The 20,951-nt window shown below is 47.5% G+C and overlaps 1 protein-coding gene across 4 annotated transcripts in view; it reads right to left on the bottom strand.

Annotated features, from left to right (window-relative positions):
• Positions 1-1,729: 1,729 nt before the first annotated feature.
• The window catches only part of ZDHHC14 (zinc finger DHHC-type palmitoyltransferase 14), a 273,044-nt gene continuing 253,822 nt past the window's right edge, over positions 1,730-20,951 (bottom strand). For 2 of the 4 annotated variants that reach the window (XM_041742553.1, XM_041742554.1), the window contains exons 8-9: positions 16,192-16,294; positions 1,730-2,940 (exon numbers count right to left, since the gene is read on the bottom strand). In XM_041742553.1, coding sequence (XP_041598487.1) covers positions 2,587-2,940; positions 16,192-16,294 — 457 coding nt within the window. In that variant the 3' untranslated portion in view covers positions 1,730-2,586. Of the gene's footprint in view, positions 2,986-16,191; positions 16,295-20,951 lie in introns of all 4 variants that reach the window. The other 2 variants (XM_041742550.1, XM_041742551.1) reach the window with 1 other exon arrangement.

Raw genomic sequence — 20,951 nt, 5'->3', positions numbered from 1 at the left:
ACGTGGACACCCCAGGGGCAGAAGGGAGTTCCTAGGATCATAGTCCTTCACTGCACAGACTTTCCCTTCTTTTCTAAGCCACAGAGTAAAGGGCTGTGAGTATCTCTCTGGTTTGGGGTTTTAAGAAGTTAATTGTTTTAGCAAATTGGCTCATTCAAGTTAATCTCCCTCTTAAACCCTGAATAGCCTTGACTCGTTTCACCGAAATTCCCAATCCCCTTTTTGGTAAATGATGTTAAGCTGGTACAGGAGACAGAGTTGAGGGCGGGGTGGAGGATTGGTAATAAATATTATGTAAATTTTGATTATTAGATAAAAATGAAAGATCCTTACTTCTTGGATGTTTTTCATAAGGAGGTGGGGAAAAAAGGACCAGATGTGGGAAATGAACAACTACTGAATTAGATGATGTTAGACACAAAAAGACTCAAAAGCCCATCGCTTTCAACTTCCAGATGAAGAAGCTGGGAATGGATATAGTCACATAGATATAGGAATGAGAACTGACCCATCCTTCTCTCTCCTCACAGCCAGGGCTCCCCCAAGGTCTCCAGGCAGTAGATGGAAGGAGGCAGAAAGCAGAGGGTTAGGGAAGTTATGGAAGGCACGGCTCAGGGCTGTTGTTTTTTGTTCACAGGCAGTGCGTGCAGGGAAAATCCCTGTGCATTGATGACCACGAGCCTGAGTGTGTGTGGCTGTGTAAGGAAGAGCTCTGTTCCCTTTACTAGAAATTCCAAGTGAGTTCAAGGCATTAGGAGGTCCAGGAGACCAACAATGGCTACATATAATTTACTTTGCCTGTTTTCTATTTGTATATACAATATTAAAGGTAAAGATGGTTCAAAGATACCACTGTGCAAGAATTCTGTGGTTACTTTCAGCACAAAAGATTTCTCCACCAACAAAGATCTGGCTTTCTTCCAAATAAGACTTTAAATTGTGCTTTTCTTTTTTTTTTTTCTTTTCGCCTTTCCTTTTCTTTTCTATAAAATGGCAACTCTTTCTCAGGCGAAACAGCCTTTTTCCATGAACGCAAAGCTTTGGGGCGTCTTGTGTTTCTCAATGGTTGTGAGAAGCCCCAGCTTGATTTTGAACTTGAGTCGATTTGGCTGTTGAATTTATCATCTGGAAAGAAGCAAGGACAGAGTCTGCTGAGTCCCTGCAGCTGCCTCTGAAGTGACTTATTCCCTAAATACGGAGCCAGCTCCCTTCTAGATGATAAATGAACCGAACGGAGTGGTAATTTTCTTAATTCCATTCTGTTTCGTGCCTGGGTAAGAATGATGATGAACGGGGCCCAAATTTTAAGCTGGTTTCTCCTCCTCATTTTCTGATATCCAGGAGGACCTCACACTGCCCTTCCTGAGCCCTGGCGACACAAGAACATGACACAGAAGATGGCCCCACCGTGGCCCCTTATCCTGCGTGCCCTCTCCCCTCTCCTGTAGATGAACTGCTGGCTGCCAATCTGTCCACGAGGAGCAAATTCTGCTAAGACTGTGTCAGAAAGAGATGATCAAAGAAAAAAGAAAATCCCACTGTCAGAAAGCTACCTTCTTGCCTGAATAATCACCCCAAAAACACTTGCTCCCCCATTCAAAGATTTTACTTTTGGCTGCTTGGGGACCATTCCTCCCTAGGGATACTTTAATAAAACCCAACTCTTCAACAGGCCATCCAGATGACTGTGTTGTCGAGCTGTTAAGGATAACCGTACGCAGATCCAAAATAACAGAGGACGTCATTTTATTGGCTGTCCACAGGAAGTTTGGTCACACAAGGAGGTGGAGACTGTGGCAGGCGTGGTACAACACAATAGCTCGTCTAACTACTAAACAGAAGGTGAACTGATAGGCTACAACCCCAGCAGCCCTCTGCAGCCCGGGCGCCACCTACGCCTAAGTTAAGCTGGATAAGCTGGCGAGTGATGGCATTGTCCATTAGCCTCGGCGTGTTGCACGGTCGTCCCATAAAACAGCACTTGAAAATTCACCAAATTAGAAGAAAGAAAGAAAGCAAGCAAGCAGCACTTCCTTTTGAATACCAACACCACTGTAAACAGACGTAGCGTGGCATGCAAATCCAGATCTGGTCATTTTTTTTTCCCCTTGAGGTTTTTGTGTTTTAAATTAACAAATGGAATGGCATGTCTATCTCAAATAGTAGTAGCATAACACCTAAGTGCAATTTCGGTCTGGCCACAGCTGTCCTCATCCTTCCCGCGTGTCTGTCCCGAGAGCAGCGAGCGGACCAAGGAACCTCCAGCAGGAAACTGTCCTTTCCTCCCCGACTGGCTGCAGCCCGCAGGCTCCACTCTCCCTGGGTCCGCCCCTCGGATGCCAGGGGCCTGGGGACAGCCACTTCTCAGTTTCCCCGGTGCTCGCAGCCGTCGGGGTGGGGAAGGAAGATGCACCTGCCTGCAAGCTGCAGGCATGTGGGCCCCGTCCTCCTCTGCCGTCCCAGGAGCAGCCTCCACTCTTCGAGCGGTTTTCACGCCCCAGGACCAGGAGTTCGTCCTCGCCACCACGGAGCTGGGTCATGGGAAGGCTCCCGCTGTCTGCACCCCCCACCCCCTGGGGGCCGCGGTCACACGGAGCTGAGCTTCACCAGGCCACGCACCGAGTCCTCGTGCAGAGAGTCCTGGCTGGCCAGCCCCAGCACGTGCATGGTGCGGCTGTGGGCCAGGGGGCTGCCCGCCAGCAGCCTGGGAGGCGAGGGCGCTTCCTCGGGGGTCAGGAACTGGTGGCCCACGTGCTCCTCTTTCAGAGGCAGTATGTCTGTGAGCGCGGCCTCGGCGGTGAGGTTGGGCATGGAGGAGGGCGGCGTGGGCTGCCCGAGCGTCAGGCTGGCACAGGGCGTGCCCAGGCCCGGCTTCCCGGGCAGGTGCAGCTCGTCGCTGGTGAGGCTGGGCTCGCTCTGCAGCAGGGGCGTGGCCGCGGCCTGCAAAACGAATTTGGTGCTCTGAATGCACTGGTCTTGGTCGCACTGGAGAGCAGAGGGGGCCGCAAAGAGAAGGCGAGATGAGATGGGCACGGAGCGGGGAGGGCGGGGAAGGGGGTACGGGGAGGGGCAGGATGAGAGAGAGAGAGAGAGAGAGAGAGAGAGAGAGAGAAACGAGTTAGTGACACTGCAGTCAGACAAGTCAGAGAGCATGCACAGTAGCCCCATGTCACCAGGAGACACCCAGCACCAATGCCTGGCACCTAAGTGAGCCGCTGGAAGTCCAAATCACCCACAGGTGCCCCAGGAGTTACATGCAGCCAGAGGCGACCATGCTCCTGGCCCTTGATCACAGACACGACCTAAATAAGAAACAATCCCACGGATAGAGTCACAGGCTTTACCACCTATCGCTGTCTCAGGTGGCTGTTTCTCGGATGCTGAAAACCACTTTGCTCTATTGTTTTACAGATATGAGGCCCTCTACACCCATGCTCATAGCAGCATTATTCACAATTATTCACAATGGTCAAAAGATGGAAGCAGGGGTCTGTGCACCGATGAACAGATACACAAAATTCGGTGTAGACAGATGATGGACCATTGCTGAATGGTAAAAGGGAAGGAGGTCTTGACACACACCACAACACGGATGAACCCTGAGGATATCATGCGAAGAGACGTACGCCAGTCACAAATGGGCCAATATTCTATGATTGCACTTATATGTGGTCCCCAGGATCATTAACTTCCTGAAGACGGAAACTAGAAAGAAGGGTGGGTGCCTGGGCCCGGGGGAAGGGGCAAGGGAGCGAGTGTGCATGGGGACAGGGTCTCAGCTTTGAGAGATGAAGAGTCCTGGAGGTGGATGGTAGTGATCTTTGCACAACCACGAGGACGTACCACCAGAGTGTACACTGAAAAATGGCTAACATGGTCATTTTATGTTATGTATGTTTTACTGGGAAAAGAAAGAAAGAAAAAGAAGCCCCTCAGGGTCTGATGAGACTCTTTCACAAAGCCCTAGACCTCCCCACTACTAAATTTCCATCAGCTTCAAGAGCCGTGGTTCTGCTCTGCATGTGACCTCTGCATGTCACCTCTTTCTGCTACTGCATGTGACACATAGTAGGTGCTTAAAAAACGTGCCTTCTTATTATCCCCGCCCCTCTTTTTCAGAACTCCTGAGTTTCCATAGAACCTGTGCTAACGGGTTTGCAATGGAGGTGCCTCACTGGCCCCCCTGCCCAGGGAACTCCTAGAACCACCACCAGTCACCCACCTCCACACAGGGAGCAGCCCGAACGACCCACTGTGCAGCCTTCAGAGAGGACAGAGAGTCCGTGGAAGTTCCGACGGAACAGAGTTGTCAGCCCGATGTGGGACTCGATTCCAGGACTCCAGGATCACACCCTGGGCTGAAGGTGGCGCTAAACCGCTGAGCCACCCGGGCTGCCCAAGAGCGGCCTTCCTGATTAAACGTTCATCTTCTGGAAACTGTCCTAGGGCTTTGGATATATCGTGCTTTGCAAAGAACCTTTTGTGAAAATCACCATTTGGTCTCCGCACACTGCCTCCCCTTGCCGAGGCTCGGTGCAGCAGGCCGGCTGGCGAGCCACAGCCCTTCCTGGATGCCTGAATCCTGTTCTGTCTTCCCTCCTGGGGCCCTCCCTCTGCCTCATCCCTTCTGTCTATGCAACACCCTTGGCTCTAAGGAAAGATAAAATTGCAAATCAGATTTGCTTGTCTCTGTTGGCCCGCAGAAAGCCTTTCTGTTATTGAAAATAATGGGCAAATTCAGTTTTAGGGATCGGTGCAAGACCGACTGTTACAGAGAGTTCTGTGAGAGGGCAGAGCTGGAGATTTCCACGGTCAGCGGCACCAGCATGAGGACAGAGGTGCCCCTCCATCTCCAGGTCACTGCCCAGTTCCTTTTCCCTGACCACTCCCCTGCAGGCATGCCCGCAGTGGAGACCACGGGTGGGCACCCACCAGAACCTCCCGGGATGAAGTGGTCCATTAGTTCCTGAGAGTTCATGTTCATGGGGAGGCCGAGGTAGAATTGGATGGATGTGCCTTCCAAGGCCTTACATACAAACATCACTGCTGACGCCAACAAGACCACATGTACTGGAGGTGGGTCTACTCTGAAGCCATGAGGCTTCCGATCAGGACCCCTCCGTGTCCTGGTTCCTGGCATATTATTTTCTTTCTTTTAAAGAGAAAGCCCCCCTCCAAACCTAAGTCCACTCCTGTGGACAGAGTTTTCCTGTGGCCAAACTGACAACTCATTGAAACAGTGACAAATCTCCGTTCAGCCTCCCCGCCAGGACTATCAAAAATGATGTCCAGTATAGCAGGGGTAAAGCCCAAGGGCTTCAATACATGAAAAACAATGGACCCTGAACCATTTCACTAAAACAAAAACAAAAACAAAAACAAAATCCCTAAATATAAGTCGCTCAGAATATGTTCAAAATGACTATTTTGAATCCTGACTTTTGTTAACTGACTTCAAGCACCTCTCCTACACTTCTATTTAGAAGATAACTGTCTTTCTGAGGATCGTTATGGATATTTCCTTCATTATAGGGACTGCTTTCATGTTAATAATTAACCTACTCTCTGCCTCGCATCCCTTCCCACCAGTTTAACTTGCAGCAGTGATGTCAGCGAGTACGATTACTGGGGCCATGAACCTGTGTCAAAATCCTGCTGCACTCATAGCTTTGAAGATAATTTGCCACATTCAAACTGGTTTTCCTCCAGATGACCAAGTCTGTTTGGGGGTTCCCTGGGACCAGGCTTTGTTCTACTAGTTTGCCCATATAAATCTCCTATTGGCTCCATAGGATGATGGACTTTATTGGGTTCCAACCAGGGAGACAGCAATGACTAGAATTCTCATACTATTAACTTCACGTTTTGAACATCTCCTTCTTAGAAAAGACTCAATGATTGGGAGACACCTAATTTTTTTTTTTTAAAGGTCAGAGTGTTCCCTCATTTTGCACACTGCCACAATTCCCAGGAGGATGGGCTAATAACCTTCATGGTTGCAATCCCATTTGGGAGCTTGGCCGGTATTTTCAAGGTCAATGTGGAGGTGACCCATGAAACAATGTTCTTACGCTGCTTCCTTTTTGCCACTGCTTCTGATTGTTATTTGCCCATTTCTTGTTGATTTTTTCTACTTCATTTTCTTTCTGGCCTCACCAACCCTCTCCTCTGCTTTCCCCTCCATTTTTTCCTTTCATCAGTGTTTTGGCCACGTCTCTTTTTCTCCTCTCTTCTTTTTTCTTCCTCTTCTCCCCTCCTTGTCTTCCTTCTCACTTATCTCTTCTCTTAGCTCAGCCTTTCTCAAGCCACCGCCCGCTTTCTTGGCTTTTCATGTGCAGACTCCTCTCTTCAACCAGTAGGGGGCGACATCACTGCTTATTTTCTTCTCTGACAACTTGGTAGCAGGGATTATGTTCCAGCACTAACACCCAGCCGCCCTTAGGTATATTTTATTGATCTAACCAGTTATATAATCTTAAGAGACACCAACCGAGCGCCTGGATATCAGGCAGTGACCATCCCTCCACTACAAACAGGATATTGAGAAACTCATGCTGTCATTCCAAAACAACCCTTTAAAGGTCCATAGTTATCAAATATTAGGTTGAATCCTCTGAAGTTGCCATTTAAAAAGTCAAAATCATCCAAGTGCTGAATACCAATGGAATAGAAACCTGATTGCTTGTAAGAGCGTCTATGAAAAGACCCTTCTGTTGGCAGCATAAAATGAATACTGGCAGTGGTGCTGGAGCATTTGCTGTGGTTGCAATAAGTCACTGTGACGGCTGCCTGATTTACTGCCCAAATGAAGTACTGGCATTTAACTTGCAAAGAAGTTTATGGTTTCAGATGTTTGGATGTCACACACATTATCACTTAATGTTACAATTTGAAAACACCATACATAGAGATAATTTACTTTTTGTTTCTGCAGATTTTCAAATAAATTTGCTCATGTTGGAATATATTTTATTTTACTCTAGCTGACTTCTTGTTTGAAATAAACCTTAGCACACAGATTAAGTGATGTTAACAGCAAAGCTGGGAGTTTTTTTAGATGGTCTTGTATACAGATGAAGAGTGAGTGAAATTATTTATTCCTTCTGCTCCAATTCTGTCAAAAGTATTAGCGTTGGGCATCATTTATTATTGCTTGGCTGTGAAGCCGTGTTCTGGGGTCTTATGAGTGCTCATTTACAGTACAGAAACACTATAAACTCCTAAAATCCACCTAAAATGTCAGTTAGGAGGAGAGCTTCCTTTTACTTCTGTTATTTAACATTATCATTTAAGTATGCATAACTTCTTTTTCCTATTATTTTAGATTTTTCAGATGATGGATGGAGAGCTCTACAATATTAGTTTAACAAATCACGTAACTGCTAGGTTTAGTCTTTTTTGATACTGGATTAAGGCAGGTTTAAAAATTAAGCTAAGTAAATATAACAGAGGATTTTCTTAAAAACCCAAAATTTCAACAACCATGTACTACGTTATTATCTTGGTGTATAGCACATGGTCCCAAAGGATCTTTTAGTTACAAGTGTCAGATATAAGCATAAATGATGATCCTCATGCTATACAGTACTTTAGATCACTTGACAATCAAATGAGATATACACACTAAAAACTGGGGCATAGCTGGGTGTCCTAACTGTGCATATATGTAAGGAACTTCAATATTAGGTAATAATAAAAGCCAATATTGAGGAAGATAGGAATAATGAAAATGTGGTCTTCAGTTGGCATGGGGTTATCTGCACGTAATTTCAGTATGGCTCCTCAGAACGTCACAGGCATTCAGATGACAAAGGCTACATACACACACACACACACACACACACACACACACACACACCCATTTTAATGCTTTAGATGTCCCTTCATTATTTTTCTAACATTTTATTCCTTGTGAATTTGCAGTAAAGGGAAGATCATTTAGGCATCAAACAACCATCCCCAACCCCAAATCGGGGGTGCTAACTCTCCCAAACATCGCTGGGATGGGAGGCTTCTAAGTGTTGGGCATCTCCTTCTTGGATTGGGCAGGATTCAATCCCAAGCCCACCGTCTGGTCCTGGTTCTCAGCTGTGAAGCCACACAGAACATGTCTCTTCCTCCCTCCATTAGAACTTTCACAACCAACCTCTCCCAAAGATGTTCTCATATATTGGGGGCACTGTCAGTGATGGGTAGGAGCCTTGGGACCAGTAAGAGTTCTTCCAGGTGTAAGCTGAGTTGAAACCTGGGTTTCCCATAACAAAACCAGCACAGGGAAGTAGAGAGAGTGTGGGGCTTCAAGTCAGTTCACTTTTAGACTTATTTATGGGCAACTCACCTATTTTAGAATTGGTAATGATTTCCATGTAATCATGTTGCTTGGGAATTCTTATCGAGTAAGAAAAACCCAATGCACGAATCACTTCTAAAGTATAATAAAATTTCCACGAATGCCAACTTTAATTAATAAAATTAACAAGTGATGAAGTTGACATACTCATGTGTCTTATAGACATGAAACATTTATTAATTTTTATTTTGTAGTTTTCATGTTTTAGAGCTCGTCATTTGTTTTCAAGTCCTAAAAATTTTCAGAGTCCCTGGAAAAGCACACAGGTACTTTGCTCACAGTGTCCAGTGGGTAGACTGTGGTCTCTCTCGGCCCATGGATTAATTTGATGCTACCAGGGCCATCACTGAACCATCTATCCCTCTGGTTCCTAGTTTCATATTCATGGTGGAGCCTTTTGCAAATGTGACAAAACTGGAGAGAGGAAGGAATGAGGTGCAGAATGAAGAGATGAACAGACCAATAATTGTGCAAGACCCCTATGAGCAAGACCATACAGGGCAACTTTTATACACACTCAATAGAACGTTTAATGAGCACCTCCTAGACAGAACATGAGAGACTCCTAACTCTGGGAAACAAACTAGGGGTGGTGGAAGGGGAGGTGGGCAGTGGGGGGGTGACTGGGTGACGGGCACTGAGGGGGGGCACTTGATGGAATGAGCACTGGGTGTTATTCTATATGTTGGCAAATAGAACACCAATAAAAAATAAATTTATAATAAAAAAAATGAGCACCTCCTATATGTCAGGCTGTGTTATCCACTGGGGCTGGAAGGATGAGACAGACAGGGTCTCCATCAGCACCAATCACCATCCAGGGAGCTGATCATCACTCTCCCCTTCTTCTCTTCACAGTTTAGGAATTGGAGGCTTCTGGGATTAAGGGACTTGCCCATGATGTCCCAGCCCCCATCGTCCAGACTGGCAAATGCAAGCCCAGGGGCTGTGATGCCATCACCCAGCTCTCTCTGCCTTTCCCTGCTGCCTTGAGTACTTAAATCTGTCCATTTGCAAAGCTTTTTTCCCCTTCATTATCTTTAGCTTTATTCTAGCATCCTCACTAGTGTCCAATTAGATAAAGAGATTTGATTTGACTTGGTAAGGGCAGAGTTGACAGGGGTGGTGGAGAGAAAGTCAGAAAAAGATAATAAATGCTGATTAAAAAAAAAAAACTTCCAGCATGAGAGATGAAATCGGGTTAATAGATGACAAACACGAGCAACTCACAGTTTTTTTAAAAATGCCAGTTCAGCTGTTTCTTCTAGGATAACTAATAAAAGTGACTCACATCTCTACTATTTCAAAGTGAATTTCTACAAACCACGTCATTCCTTCTTAAGCAAGAGGAAGCAAATCTTCTGTACACTTTCTCAGCTACCCCCAGGGCACTCCCCATCACCCTCACTATCTACAGGCACCCAAACGCCACCATCAGCTTCCCCCTAACCTGCCCCTCCTCCTGTGTTTCCATTGATGACTTTTATGGCCACCTCGTCACCAAGCTGAAAGGCAGGGGGCATCCCTGACTCCTTGTCCCCAGACCTCCACAGATACTCCATCTCCAAGCCCCAGACTGTGGTTGCCTCTTCTCTGAACCCACCTCTCTGTCCCGGAGAACCCCACTGCTGCTAAGCCTGCTGTGAGGGTCTTATGTTTTCCCCGTCTCCATATTAACACACCTCCCTCTGCACAACATATAGCCTCCTGGCCTCCAATCACCCCAAATAAAAATCTGTTAGTATTGCTCACTGAATACAGTCTCTGCAGTCAATATAGTTATAAGGCACCCAAGGCTCTTCATGCCCTAGCTCCCTCCAATACCTGCTTTGCAACCCACATCTGGTAACTCAGTCCTCCTGCTCCTGCACAGGCACGCAGGTCCACCCCATGTATGCTTGTGCCTGCTCTGCTCGGAACATCTCTCTCATCTCTGGGTGGCTAATTCTCTGTAACTAATCTGTTAATATTTGGCTCAGATGTCATCTCCTCCAGAAAGCTTTGCCTGAATCCAAGTACTTTAGTTGGGAGTTCCACAACTCCCCGGCCTCTCATTTGCTAGCACCTTCTGTCAAAATCTTTCGTACATCTGAATACGATTATTCTCTGAACAGATCATGTCTTAGTTGAGTCCGACTGACTTAAGGTTTTTCAAGAGAAACTTTTTTTGTGTCAAAGCAAAATATAGCTCAAGAATTATTCCTTTTAACCCAAACTTTTGGAGCACTCAAGAAAATTTGAAGGCTATGGTGATGTTTTTCAGTGTTGGCTGATGATTAAAATCATCTCTAGGATCATTACAAAGCCAATGCTTAGACCACCACCTGGGGATTCTGACTTAACTGGGCTCAGGATATCAGTGTTGTGATCCTAATGAGCATGCAAGGCTGAGACCCACTGGATTATAGGAAGCTCAGTTGCCAGATGGAAGGGCCAGATCTGAAGAGGTTCAGCTGACACCAGTTGGAGGGTTTCGAAGTTGAATTAGTGGAATGCAACAGGCCTTGAACCACTAGCTATGTGACTTGGAGCAAGCCAGTCATTATTCTAAAGCCTCAGTTTCATGCTTTGCAAAATGGGAATCCCGTGCAGGTTGTTGTGGGGATTAAATGAGATGATCCTTGCAATAATAGTATCAATATTATCCTCACTTTGCTGATTGCAAAGAGTGATAAACCCTAGCATAGACCCACTTGACTATGGTATAATTCTGTATTAAATACACTTGGTTCCACTTTTAGACCTGCCTGAAATTCACCTTGTGATTTAAATTCAATTTAAAGGATTTAAAGCCAGTTTTCATATCTAATTGGGGATTGGGACACAAGAACTTTTTTTAATTCATCGTAAGCTCTAAATATATCCAATTAATAAAAGAAAATAAAAAGGAAGATGGTGCATTGCTTGTGGACGGATTGCTCTTAGTGATAATGCATGTTTACAAAAGAGCAGAAGGGAAGTGCTGGGATGGCCATTGCTGCATTGGATACTAGAAAACCTGCAGGGATCAGGGTTCTTTCTGGCCAAGCACTGCTGGTCCTGATGTGTTGGCTCAGTTTGTGGTGGTCTTGGTTGGGGTGTCTGTTAGAGGCAGATGAAGCAAATAAAAAGAAAGGCATGCTACAATTTGCCTCAAGGAATTAGTTTATTGTCAATCTTGAAATATGCTGGCTCGTTTTCCTGTATTTTGACAGTTCCTGGAAACTGCTCATATATTTCTCCTGGTCCTAACATTACTCAGAGCGGGAGAAAGCCAAGCAAACAGCGTAGGACCTGCAGGCCATGCTGGAAGTCACTTTGCTAGAGTCCCTCATCTCTCTCCCCTGGAGGAGTTACATGCATTTCACAGCACAAAACACCAATTCCCCCCTTCAGGGCTCACTCCACCTGTGTTTATTCCCTCTCACCACGGTCCTGGGCTTCTGCTTCCCTCTTCCTTCACTTCTACAAATTACTCTCATTTTCTATTTGTTTTTTTACTTTTTTCAATCTTTCACTTTTCCTCCTTTCATCTATTTCCATAATAAAACAGTACTGATGTACGACCAAAGAGACCAGGGTAATAGATTAGGTAACTTTGTAACATAAATTCCTAGAAGACACCTACTATTGAAACTGACTCAAGAAGAAGTAGAAAAGCTGAATAGACCTGTGATAAGTAGTGAGTGAATAATCAAAAAAACTATCCACAAAGAAAAGCTCAGGATTGAATGGCTTCACTGGTGAAAACTATCAGGTCTTTTAAGAAGAATTAATCCCAGTTCTTTATAAATTCTTCCAAGAACCAGAAGGGGAAGAAACACTTAACTCAGTCTGGGAGGTTCACATTACCCTGATACCAACACGAGACAAAACAAAAAAAGGAAACTGCAGACCAAAATCTTTTATGAATATAGTTGTAAAAAATACTCAACAAAACACCAGTAAACTAAATCCAGGAAACATATAAAAGGGATTATACACCATGGCTAAGTAGGATTTATCCTAGAAATTCGAGAAATATGAGACAGATAAGAAGGGGAAGTTTTGGTATGAAGCCCAGACTGCAGCATATGCCTCACTCCTTTGCCAAGTGCTGGGTCCTGAGTCTGGGTCGGGAGGAGGGGGGCGGGCATATGAGGAGTAGGAGGAGTGAAGGGTCACAGTGTTTACCCTCCAGGAAGAGCTGGCTCCCTTTCCTGTGTAGGGGGCTCGGGGACTTGGGGACTCGGAAGTTGTTCTCTGTTTTTCTGGCCTGTCAAGCTGCAAAGACCAGAGATTCACAAAGAGCTTCAAGCTGGATGGGGCTTTAGAGACAAATAAGTCCCAGCTCCCATTTTGCAGGTGGGCAAAACTGAGGACCACAGAGGCAGAGTAAGTTGCAAACAGACAGGGAGATAACTGGTGGGAACCAGGACTGGAGCTCTCACTCCCTGCTTCTCATCGAGGCTCTTTCCCTCACCTGAGTAATGCCCATTGTTGACCAGTTGCTCAGAGTGGATGCAACTGACCTGGCTGATCTTGTCACCATGGATATCAGGAAGATAATAATAATAATAATAATAATATAGCTAATATTTACATAATATTTACCTTGTGCTAGGCAAGGTTTTAAGTGCTTTAAATGCATTTACTTATTTAATCCCCATAGAACCCTAAAAGGTAAGGATATCAATGTTCCCTGTTTTATGGATGAGAAAACTGAGGCAGAGAGGTTAAGCACTCATTTAGTAAGTGGTGGAAGCCTGGCTCTTTGCACAATTAATCCCCATCCCCTCTTGGAGAGGGGAATAAAGAAGGCCTTTTAAAGTTTGATGCCTGCCTTCGAAGTGCTCCCCACATGGAAGAGACATCTCTGCACATTTTGAGAGTTTGCGGAGAGCAGAGTTGACTCTGCAGGATTTTTAGAGTTTGTCTCTGAAGGGGAGAAGTAGACCATAGAACTCAGTGGCGTGGAGCTTCTTTACTGTGGAAATGAGTGAAGCTCCCTCTCTGTGGGGGCTGGTCAGCCTTGGCAGGTCACCCAGGGTCATGGGTCCTCACTCAGGCCCCCATGATGACTCGGGATGCCACGGCTGCCCGGGTCGGGCCTGACGAAACTCCCTTAAGGGTCAGAGCTCTTCCCGAGCCCTGATCTGACTGGTGCTTAAGGCATGTGGATGTCACATGTGGTTTATCTCCAGAGAGAGGGGAGAGCAGGAGAGCCAGGAGCCTGAGGTTTTTAATATTTTCATGCTTCCTGGGATCCCTGGGTGGTGCAGCGGTTTGGCGCCTGCCTTTGGCCCAGGGCGCGATCCTGGAGACCCGGGATCGAATCCCACGTCGGGCTCCCGGTGCATGGAGCCTGCTTCTCCCTCTGCCTATGTCTCTGTCTCTGTCTCTGTCTCTCTCTCTCTCTCTCTATCATAAATAAATAAAAAAAATTAAAAAAAATATTTTCATGCTTCCTGACCTAAGAGTCCAAGCCAGAGATGAACAGATGCCTTAAAAAGAATCCATACGTTGGATTGAACAACAAGGACTTAGCAATGGCACTGCTTCACCGTCACAAGCTTCTCAGAAGTGTCCTTTAAACAATCTTGGTGGCACCACAGACCACTGGTCACTTGGAAGGTGGCCTTCCCATGGGAAGAGGCAGTGGCATCTCGCCATTCCTACCTGGCCAGTGCCTGCGGGGCTATGCCCTTCACCGGGGTCATGGTGTGGGTCTGGATGGGCCCCAGAGGGCACCCGAGCAGTTTGATGACTCTGATTAACATACAGAGTGAAACGACCCCCCTGTCTCCTTTGTTAAACCTGCCCTCTCCGGCTATCACAGAGGCACATAGTAGGTGCTCAATAAATGTTTGTGGAATTAATAAACGATGCCCTCGCCCCCTCTGAACAGAAAGCAGCTTAATAGTGTCAACACCGTGAAGGTGGTCTTGTTTACTTTTTAAATCTAGAGAAAGTGCAGAGCACGGTGGCTCAGTACCACGGGAGTCGCAGGGTGAAACTAATGTAAGTTCGTCGGATCTGATAAGGACCTCCGCCGCCAGCGCTATCTTCTAGTGAAGGTTCCTGCTACATGCTTCCCGGATGTGTTTGTGCCCTGTCCCCGGACCGCTGCCTCCTTGAGGACAGAAGGACTGCACTCCACAGACCTTGGATCCCTACCACCTAGTCGCATCCTCAGAACACAGTAGGGACTCAGGAAGAGGCTCTATGCACAAAGTGTGAAAATACAAGCACACATCTCACAGGAGTTATCAGTGGATGCCATGCTCAGAACTCCTTACAGGAATTTTGTCCTTCCAGGACACTTGCTGTGCTCCCATAAATAGCCGAGAAAGACTTCTGAACATGGATATAGTTGTGTTTAGTGTCCACTCACGAAGGAGGCAGTATATGAAGTGAACACGGGCATTAAGTCATCAGATTGATTTCAGATCCACAAATAAGTGGCTATGTGCCCTTGGGGCAGATGATCCACTTGTACGAGCTTTTTTTTTTTTTTTTTAAGGCAAGAGACAAGCATGTCCGTTTGCCATTGTTGGTTTGGATTAAACAAGATTCTGATCGTCAAGAGCTTTGAACACCATTGGTGCTAAACAAATGTAATTTCCTTTCCTGTGGGCCTCTCTCCCTACTCTCTCTGTCCTCATTTTCCTCCTCTGAAAAATAAGGTGGTGACTCTTAAAGGTCGTTTGCATGGGTGAATGCGGACAGAACAAGATGTCCTGTGACCCCTTTGAGAGTAGAGGGGCAAGGACAGTGATGTGAATGTATTTTCCTTCAAAGGAGATGGTTTATCAGCAAAGCACCACCACACAAGCTAGTCACCGCCACTGCCAGCAAATAACCCGCAGCAAGCTTCTGCTGGGGCTGGAGCTGGAGCCCATTTTCAGGGCTGTAAACGCTGCTGCAGGGTCGCTGGGATTGAGTGGCTTCCCTGAGCCCTGAGAGCTTAATGAGATAGTCTTAAGACTGTTGACTTGCACCTTGCAGTTCTTTATAAACAGACACAAAGTGTCCAGGAGGCTGTCACTTTCCCAGTCTACCCCAGAAGGCAGGTCTTTGACCTGCTTGTTATGGAAACTCTGTTGTGGGTGATTCTGGTCTACAAAGAACAAACAGCTCCCGGGGAGGGCCAAAGACTGGGTCCCTTTCTGAAACAAGGAACTTCTTTCGGAAATCTGTTCCAGATAAAGTGAAGCTGTCTTCCAGACACCTAAGGAATTTTAAGGCATTGAAGGTCACAGCCAGTCCTGACTGCTTTCAAGGACCCATGGAGGGATTCCAGTCCTTGTCCCAAATCTCCCACCTGCAGACCAAAAATACAGCGTATTCATGTTGCGCACCTCCCAGGACACCTGTGAGCCCTCTTTGGAGAGACTTGCTCAGTTTTGGCTCTGAATAAAGAACACTTTGTCTGATTATGTGCATTAAGGTTTGCATGGCTGATCTAAGGTTTGGGCTGAAAGAGGGGAGAACTGGCCACCTGCTGCGTACTTAAAGTGGGGGTGGGGGAGGTTAGCACAGGTTGAGGCAAAGGACAGAGAGGGACTCTCCAGCCAGCCTGCCAGCCACCCCTGCTTCGAGCGGTTGTATCTCACCCCAGACACCCTGGTTCTACGCAAGGGGGCTTTCCATCACAAGGTACTTTCCCTTACACAGCCCAGAACAAACCAACCACACAAAGGCCATAATCCTTTGTTGGGTATCGCCTTCATTTAATGCTTCTTATCCCTGGTGCGAGCCTTTCAGCTGATGGGTGTCCCGGGAAGGCTCTAGGTGTGCTTGGTTTGTTACTGGGTTAGTGACACAGAAGCAGAAGAGAAGCCTTGCAGGGAGCTCTGGTCTCTACTGCAGGTGGCCCCTACCATGTCGCTCTGTGACTGGGTGGCCCCATACGCAGCAATTCCGTTGGACGGTGTGGCCGGCTGCGGTGTGTCAGGCTGGATGTAGCCTCTTCTGTCGATGAGGCTGCCAGAGAAAACAAATGATATGGAGGAAGAGAGTGAATAAAGAGCCAAAGACGCCATCAGCATGACTGTTATTTCCATTTGGGGCTCCCTCCTCCTGTGTGGGGCCCCACTGCTGGTGTCTCGGGATAGACCCCTGACTTACCTTCACGTACAGTCAGCTACCAAATTCCATCACCTCTGCCTTTAAGAAATGCTTGCAGCATCTGTCCCCCACCCCTGCCTGCACCTGCTGCAGACTCCCATGGTCTCCCACCCGCCCCCCAGACCCTGCACCCAGGGCCAGCACGGCCATCGGTGCTCCATCCAGGCTTTGTCAAGTCTCCCGGCCTGCTCGCACTGCTCTGGGGGCGCCCTGTCACCTGCTCTGGGCCTCACCCCACTTGTCCCCACTTTCCGCCCCAGCCTCAGTCCACGCCTTCTTGTTACAAGCACAGCGTTCCCAGGCTCATCCCTTCTGCAAGCGTGTGACACCCTCCTGCATGTGCGCAATGCACGGCACAGAAGCCCAGCCCAGGCCCAGCCCACACGCACTCGGTGTCTGCCATCCTGGCATTTTGCTCAAGTTCTGGTTTTTCTTGCCCTGGGTCAGCCTCCCTTCCACTCCTCTGTCTGTTCTCCATGGCCAGGTTCCAAAGCCCCCAGCCCTTGCTCTTTCTTGCCCTTTCTCTGGATTCTTCGGGCCCTGCTTGCAACTCCTTTAGTGGCACATATCACTTTCGGCCTGGTGTCACCGTGATTTTATAGACAGTCCCCTCTGTCCAGCAGTCTGCCAACTCCAGAGGATAGTCTTATCTTTTCTCCCTGCAAAGCACCTACGTCTCCACCCTGGACCGGGGCCCTCTGCAGTGCCCCCGGAGCACCCTGTTGGTCACATCATGTCAGCATCACCCGCTTCCAGACTTGCATCTGCCGTGGAGTGTAAGCCCCACGAGGGCAAGGACCAGGTCTTCTCAATCATCGATCTCCACAAGTGACACCCACTAGGAGCCGAGTGACAAGAAGGTTGGTGGCTGGATCAACAGAAGCGGGTCCCTGCCTCCCACAGGCAAATTTGCAGAATCATGGCATCATTCGTGAATAATAAAGCCATCTCTTCTGTGCTCCATGGCGCTGTTGCCCAGACAGAAGGTAGGGGGAAGCTTTACGTTGCCAGCAAAAGAGCTGCGTTTTTTTCCTCCCTGAGTCAAGGCCCAGTGTTGACCTTGAGTCTAAGGGCAGAACTGCAAAGACCTCAGCTAATGAGAGGGCGCTCCTGGTGTGAGTCCCATGCGTGGGGCTCGGCCACATGCCCTGCAGCCTCCACGAGATGCCTCAGAGGCCCCCCTGTGCCTGCACACATCCTGGTCCCCTGAGGCCACCCTCCAACTGTCAGTATGGCTCCCAGGAGACAAGAGTTTTCCCAACTGCCACCTGTAGGTCTTTGGACAACGTTAAAATATACTTGTGACAAGATCTTGAAATGGGACTCTCTCTGCTTCCAGTTTCGGTTGGATTCTCAGAGGTTTAGGAAAACCAATAGGCAACAAGAACCTCCATCTTCCAAAGGAGGGGTGCTGGAGTCCCGCACAGCTCACACCAAGTTTGTGACTCCCTGCGACGGCACAGAAGATCCAAGTGGAAAGAGCAAAGAGAGGTGCCGTGGACCTTAAGTGGTCATCTGCAGCCCATTGTGGGGGCCTCGCAGGCGTCCTGGACCAGAGCCAGCATACAATGGGGGTGGCACTGTGCCTTTCCAGAAGATGTGCTGAAGTCCTAACCTGGCCACAGGGGAAGGGGTGGAGAGTGTTGCCCTTTGGTGAGCTCCGGGATCCCTACCCATGGAAATGACACAGTGCCTTGAGGACACGAAAGTGTCTGAAGTCCTTTGTTTTGTTTTGTTTTTGTTTTAGGTGGCCAGAGAAATTGAGGGACTTGCAGGAGATTTCATTCAGGAGCAAAAAACCAAACCAAACCAAACCAAACCAAACCAAACCAAAATAAAACAAAACAACAACAACAACAAAAAAAACCCCAAACAAACAAACAAAAATACCCAACTAGGTTCTCAAGAGAGTCTGAAAAGACAGAAGAAGAGAGGACAAAATAAACTTCTCAGCCTTCATTCTGTGCATTCAGCCTGTTTAATGGACCAGCCACATACCTAAGACTGTGACATTCTGCCCTGAGTTTTCTTTCAGTCCTCACAATGGCCTGGGATCTCCTCTGATCTGGATGTGCTCCTCTTGCCTCACCGGTTGCTGCACCCTCTATGGTCCTCTCACTCTTACACACGAGCTCCTCTGACAGGCCATACACTCTCCCCTCACCTCAGGGCCTTTGCACATGCTGCTCCTGTCTGTCATCCTTCTATTTTCCTTCCCCCAGTTCCTACTCATCTGTTACAAAAGATGACAACTTAGGCCCTCTCCTCTGGGAAGGCCTCCTGGGTGTCCCATGGAAACTGCACTCCACCCTCTGTCACAGCTGCTCCTTGACTGTTAGATTTGCCATTCTAGCACTGGCCCACAGGGCCTGACCCTGACACCTTGGGACTATCTGTCTTTCCAATTTTCCATTCCTTCTGCCAGGCTTGTATGAGGATCCCTCTCCCAAACCTGGCCAGTCCTACCCCACTGCCATGCACACCCCCAGGGACCCATTCAGGAAACCAAATGTGGTTCATAGCTTATGAAGACACTCTGATGAGCACATTGTCATACCATTTCAGAACATTTTAGAGGCAACTCAGGTGCATGATTCTGGGCATGTTAGTGGTTCTTAGACTCCATTAGACAGGCTTGGCTGGGACACTTGTGGAAGGCTCTGCCCTCTTAGGGGCACAGGGGTTGGTGAGGTAGGGCAGTACAAGAAGGGGCAAAGAGGGCAATAGGAGGGAGGAGCAGAGACAAGAACTACCCTTTATTATTTCTGCCCAGGTCCAGCTCCAGGAGCCTGTGGGCACCACAGGAGAGGCCAGTGGCCCATGTTCACTTCACAGACCCAAGAGTGGTTCACGCAGTTCTGAGGGAGGGCCGTCCTCAAGAAATGCCCCATCCAGAGGGACTTGGGTTTTAGAAAGAATACAACCCCAGTTAACTGAGCCACAGTAAGACATTTTACCCAGTCATGGAAGGTTTACATTTGGTTGTGACAAGATTTGATATACAAACAATACAAAGCAGCGCCAAATGCAAATCAAAGAGTGGGGAACAAGAAAAGAGATTTGTTCAAAATGTGAGGCTTCTAAATTCCTTTCCTGGATTTGGATGTGTATTTTAGATTTGAGGAAGGAGGCTTGTTCAGTTGTCATTTGCCTCTTATGCTCCTCCAAGGCCTCTAGCCTGGGCTTCATTGCCTGAGCCCACAGTCCACAAATAAATGCATGCTGGTAGGAAACAAAGCCAAACTGTAAAAAAAAAAAAAAAACCCAAGCATTTCCTGATGGATTTTCTGGCCTAAAGAGCTCTCAGAGGGATCCCTGGGTGGGTCTGGAGCTCTCTGGGGGACATGCTGGCACCCCTCCAGGCATGTCTGACTCCCCTGTCCAAGGCCGTCCTCCCCCTCAAGTCCTGGGCTGTCCCTTCCTACAGCCCCTCCTCAGAGGAGGCCTCTGTGCGACAGGCCAGGGGCTCCTGATGGCCCTCATTCAGGAGGAGAGTAGCACGCTAGGCTCCCGATTTCCTGGGCCTAACCTAGAAAACAATCAATTTCTAATTACTCAGTAGTACCAGTAACATACCCTCAGTATCAATTAATATGTAGCCTCGGAATATATGCTTGGATTTTGTTTCTGGGGGGAGGGCAACACTCTTACTTCCTTAATGATATTTCACTGAGGCTTATAATAAAATCAAATTTGCATTCCGTGAGCACGCATGGGCAATGACGGCCACGGAGGTACAAGTGCAGTGATGCTGCCTTGGAGATGCTCGCAGCGGGTTTGTGGAGTCTCTCCATTTATGCATTTAGAGGCCAAAAGGGAGGAAGTAGCAATGGTTTGGAAACTCATTCTAGAGACTCAGAATACCTGCTTAATAAATATGCTGGATGACTGATTAATCTGTTGGAAAGGCTCTACAGGAGTGTCGACTCACAAATAATCAGTTGTGGATTGCATTTTGTACTTGTGTAATCCTGCCTGGGGGCAGCATGCAGTGTTCCACACATGCTGGTTCTGATGCCAGGGGCCTGGGTTTGAGTCCTGACCAGGTGGCATTTACTAGCTCCGTCAACTGGCTCGTTTAGTAACCTCTCTGTTCTACTTTCCTCACCCACAAAATGGGGTATAATACTACCTACCTCTTACAGAGCCAGATTTTAAAAACAGATACATATAGGGGTATCTGGGTGGCTCAGTCAGTTAAGCATCCAACTCTTGATTTTGGCTCCAGTCATGATCTCAGGGTTATGAGAGTGAGCCCCGAGTTAGGCTCCATGCTCAGTGTGGAGTCTGCTTGAGATTCTTTCTCCCTCTTCCTTTCCCCCTGCTTGCATGCACTCTCTCTCTCTAAATAAATAATATCTTTAAAAGCTGATTCATATAAAGCACTTAAAACAGATCTAACACTGTTCATGAGTGTCAGCTACTGCCATCATAGTGCTGTCCTATTACTGTCACCACAATCTGGAAGCTTCAGCTCATGCCGATCTCTCCTGCTCAACTATTTTAGCATGTA

The sequence above is a fragment of the Vulpes lagopus genome, chromosome 2 (assembly GCF_018345385.1).
Source record: "Vulpes lagopus strain Blue_001 chromosome 2, ASM1834538v1, whole genome shotgun sequence".
Classification (NCBI taxonomy): domain Eukaryota; kingdom Metazoa; phylum Chordata; class Mammalia; order Carnivora; family Canidae; genus Vulpes; species Vulpes lagopus.
This window is presented reverse-complemented; position numbering and strand designations above follow the sequence as displayed.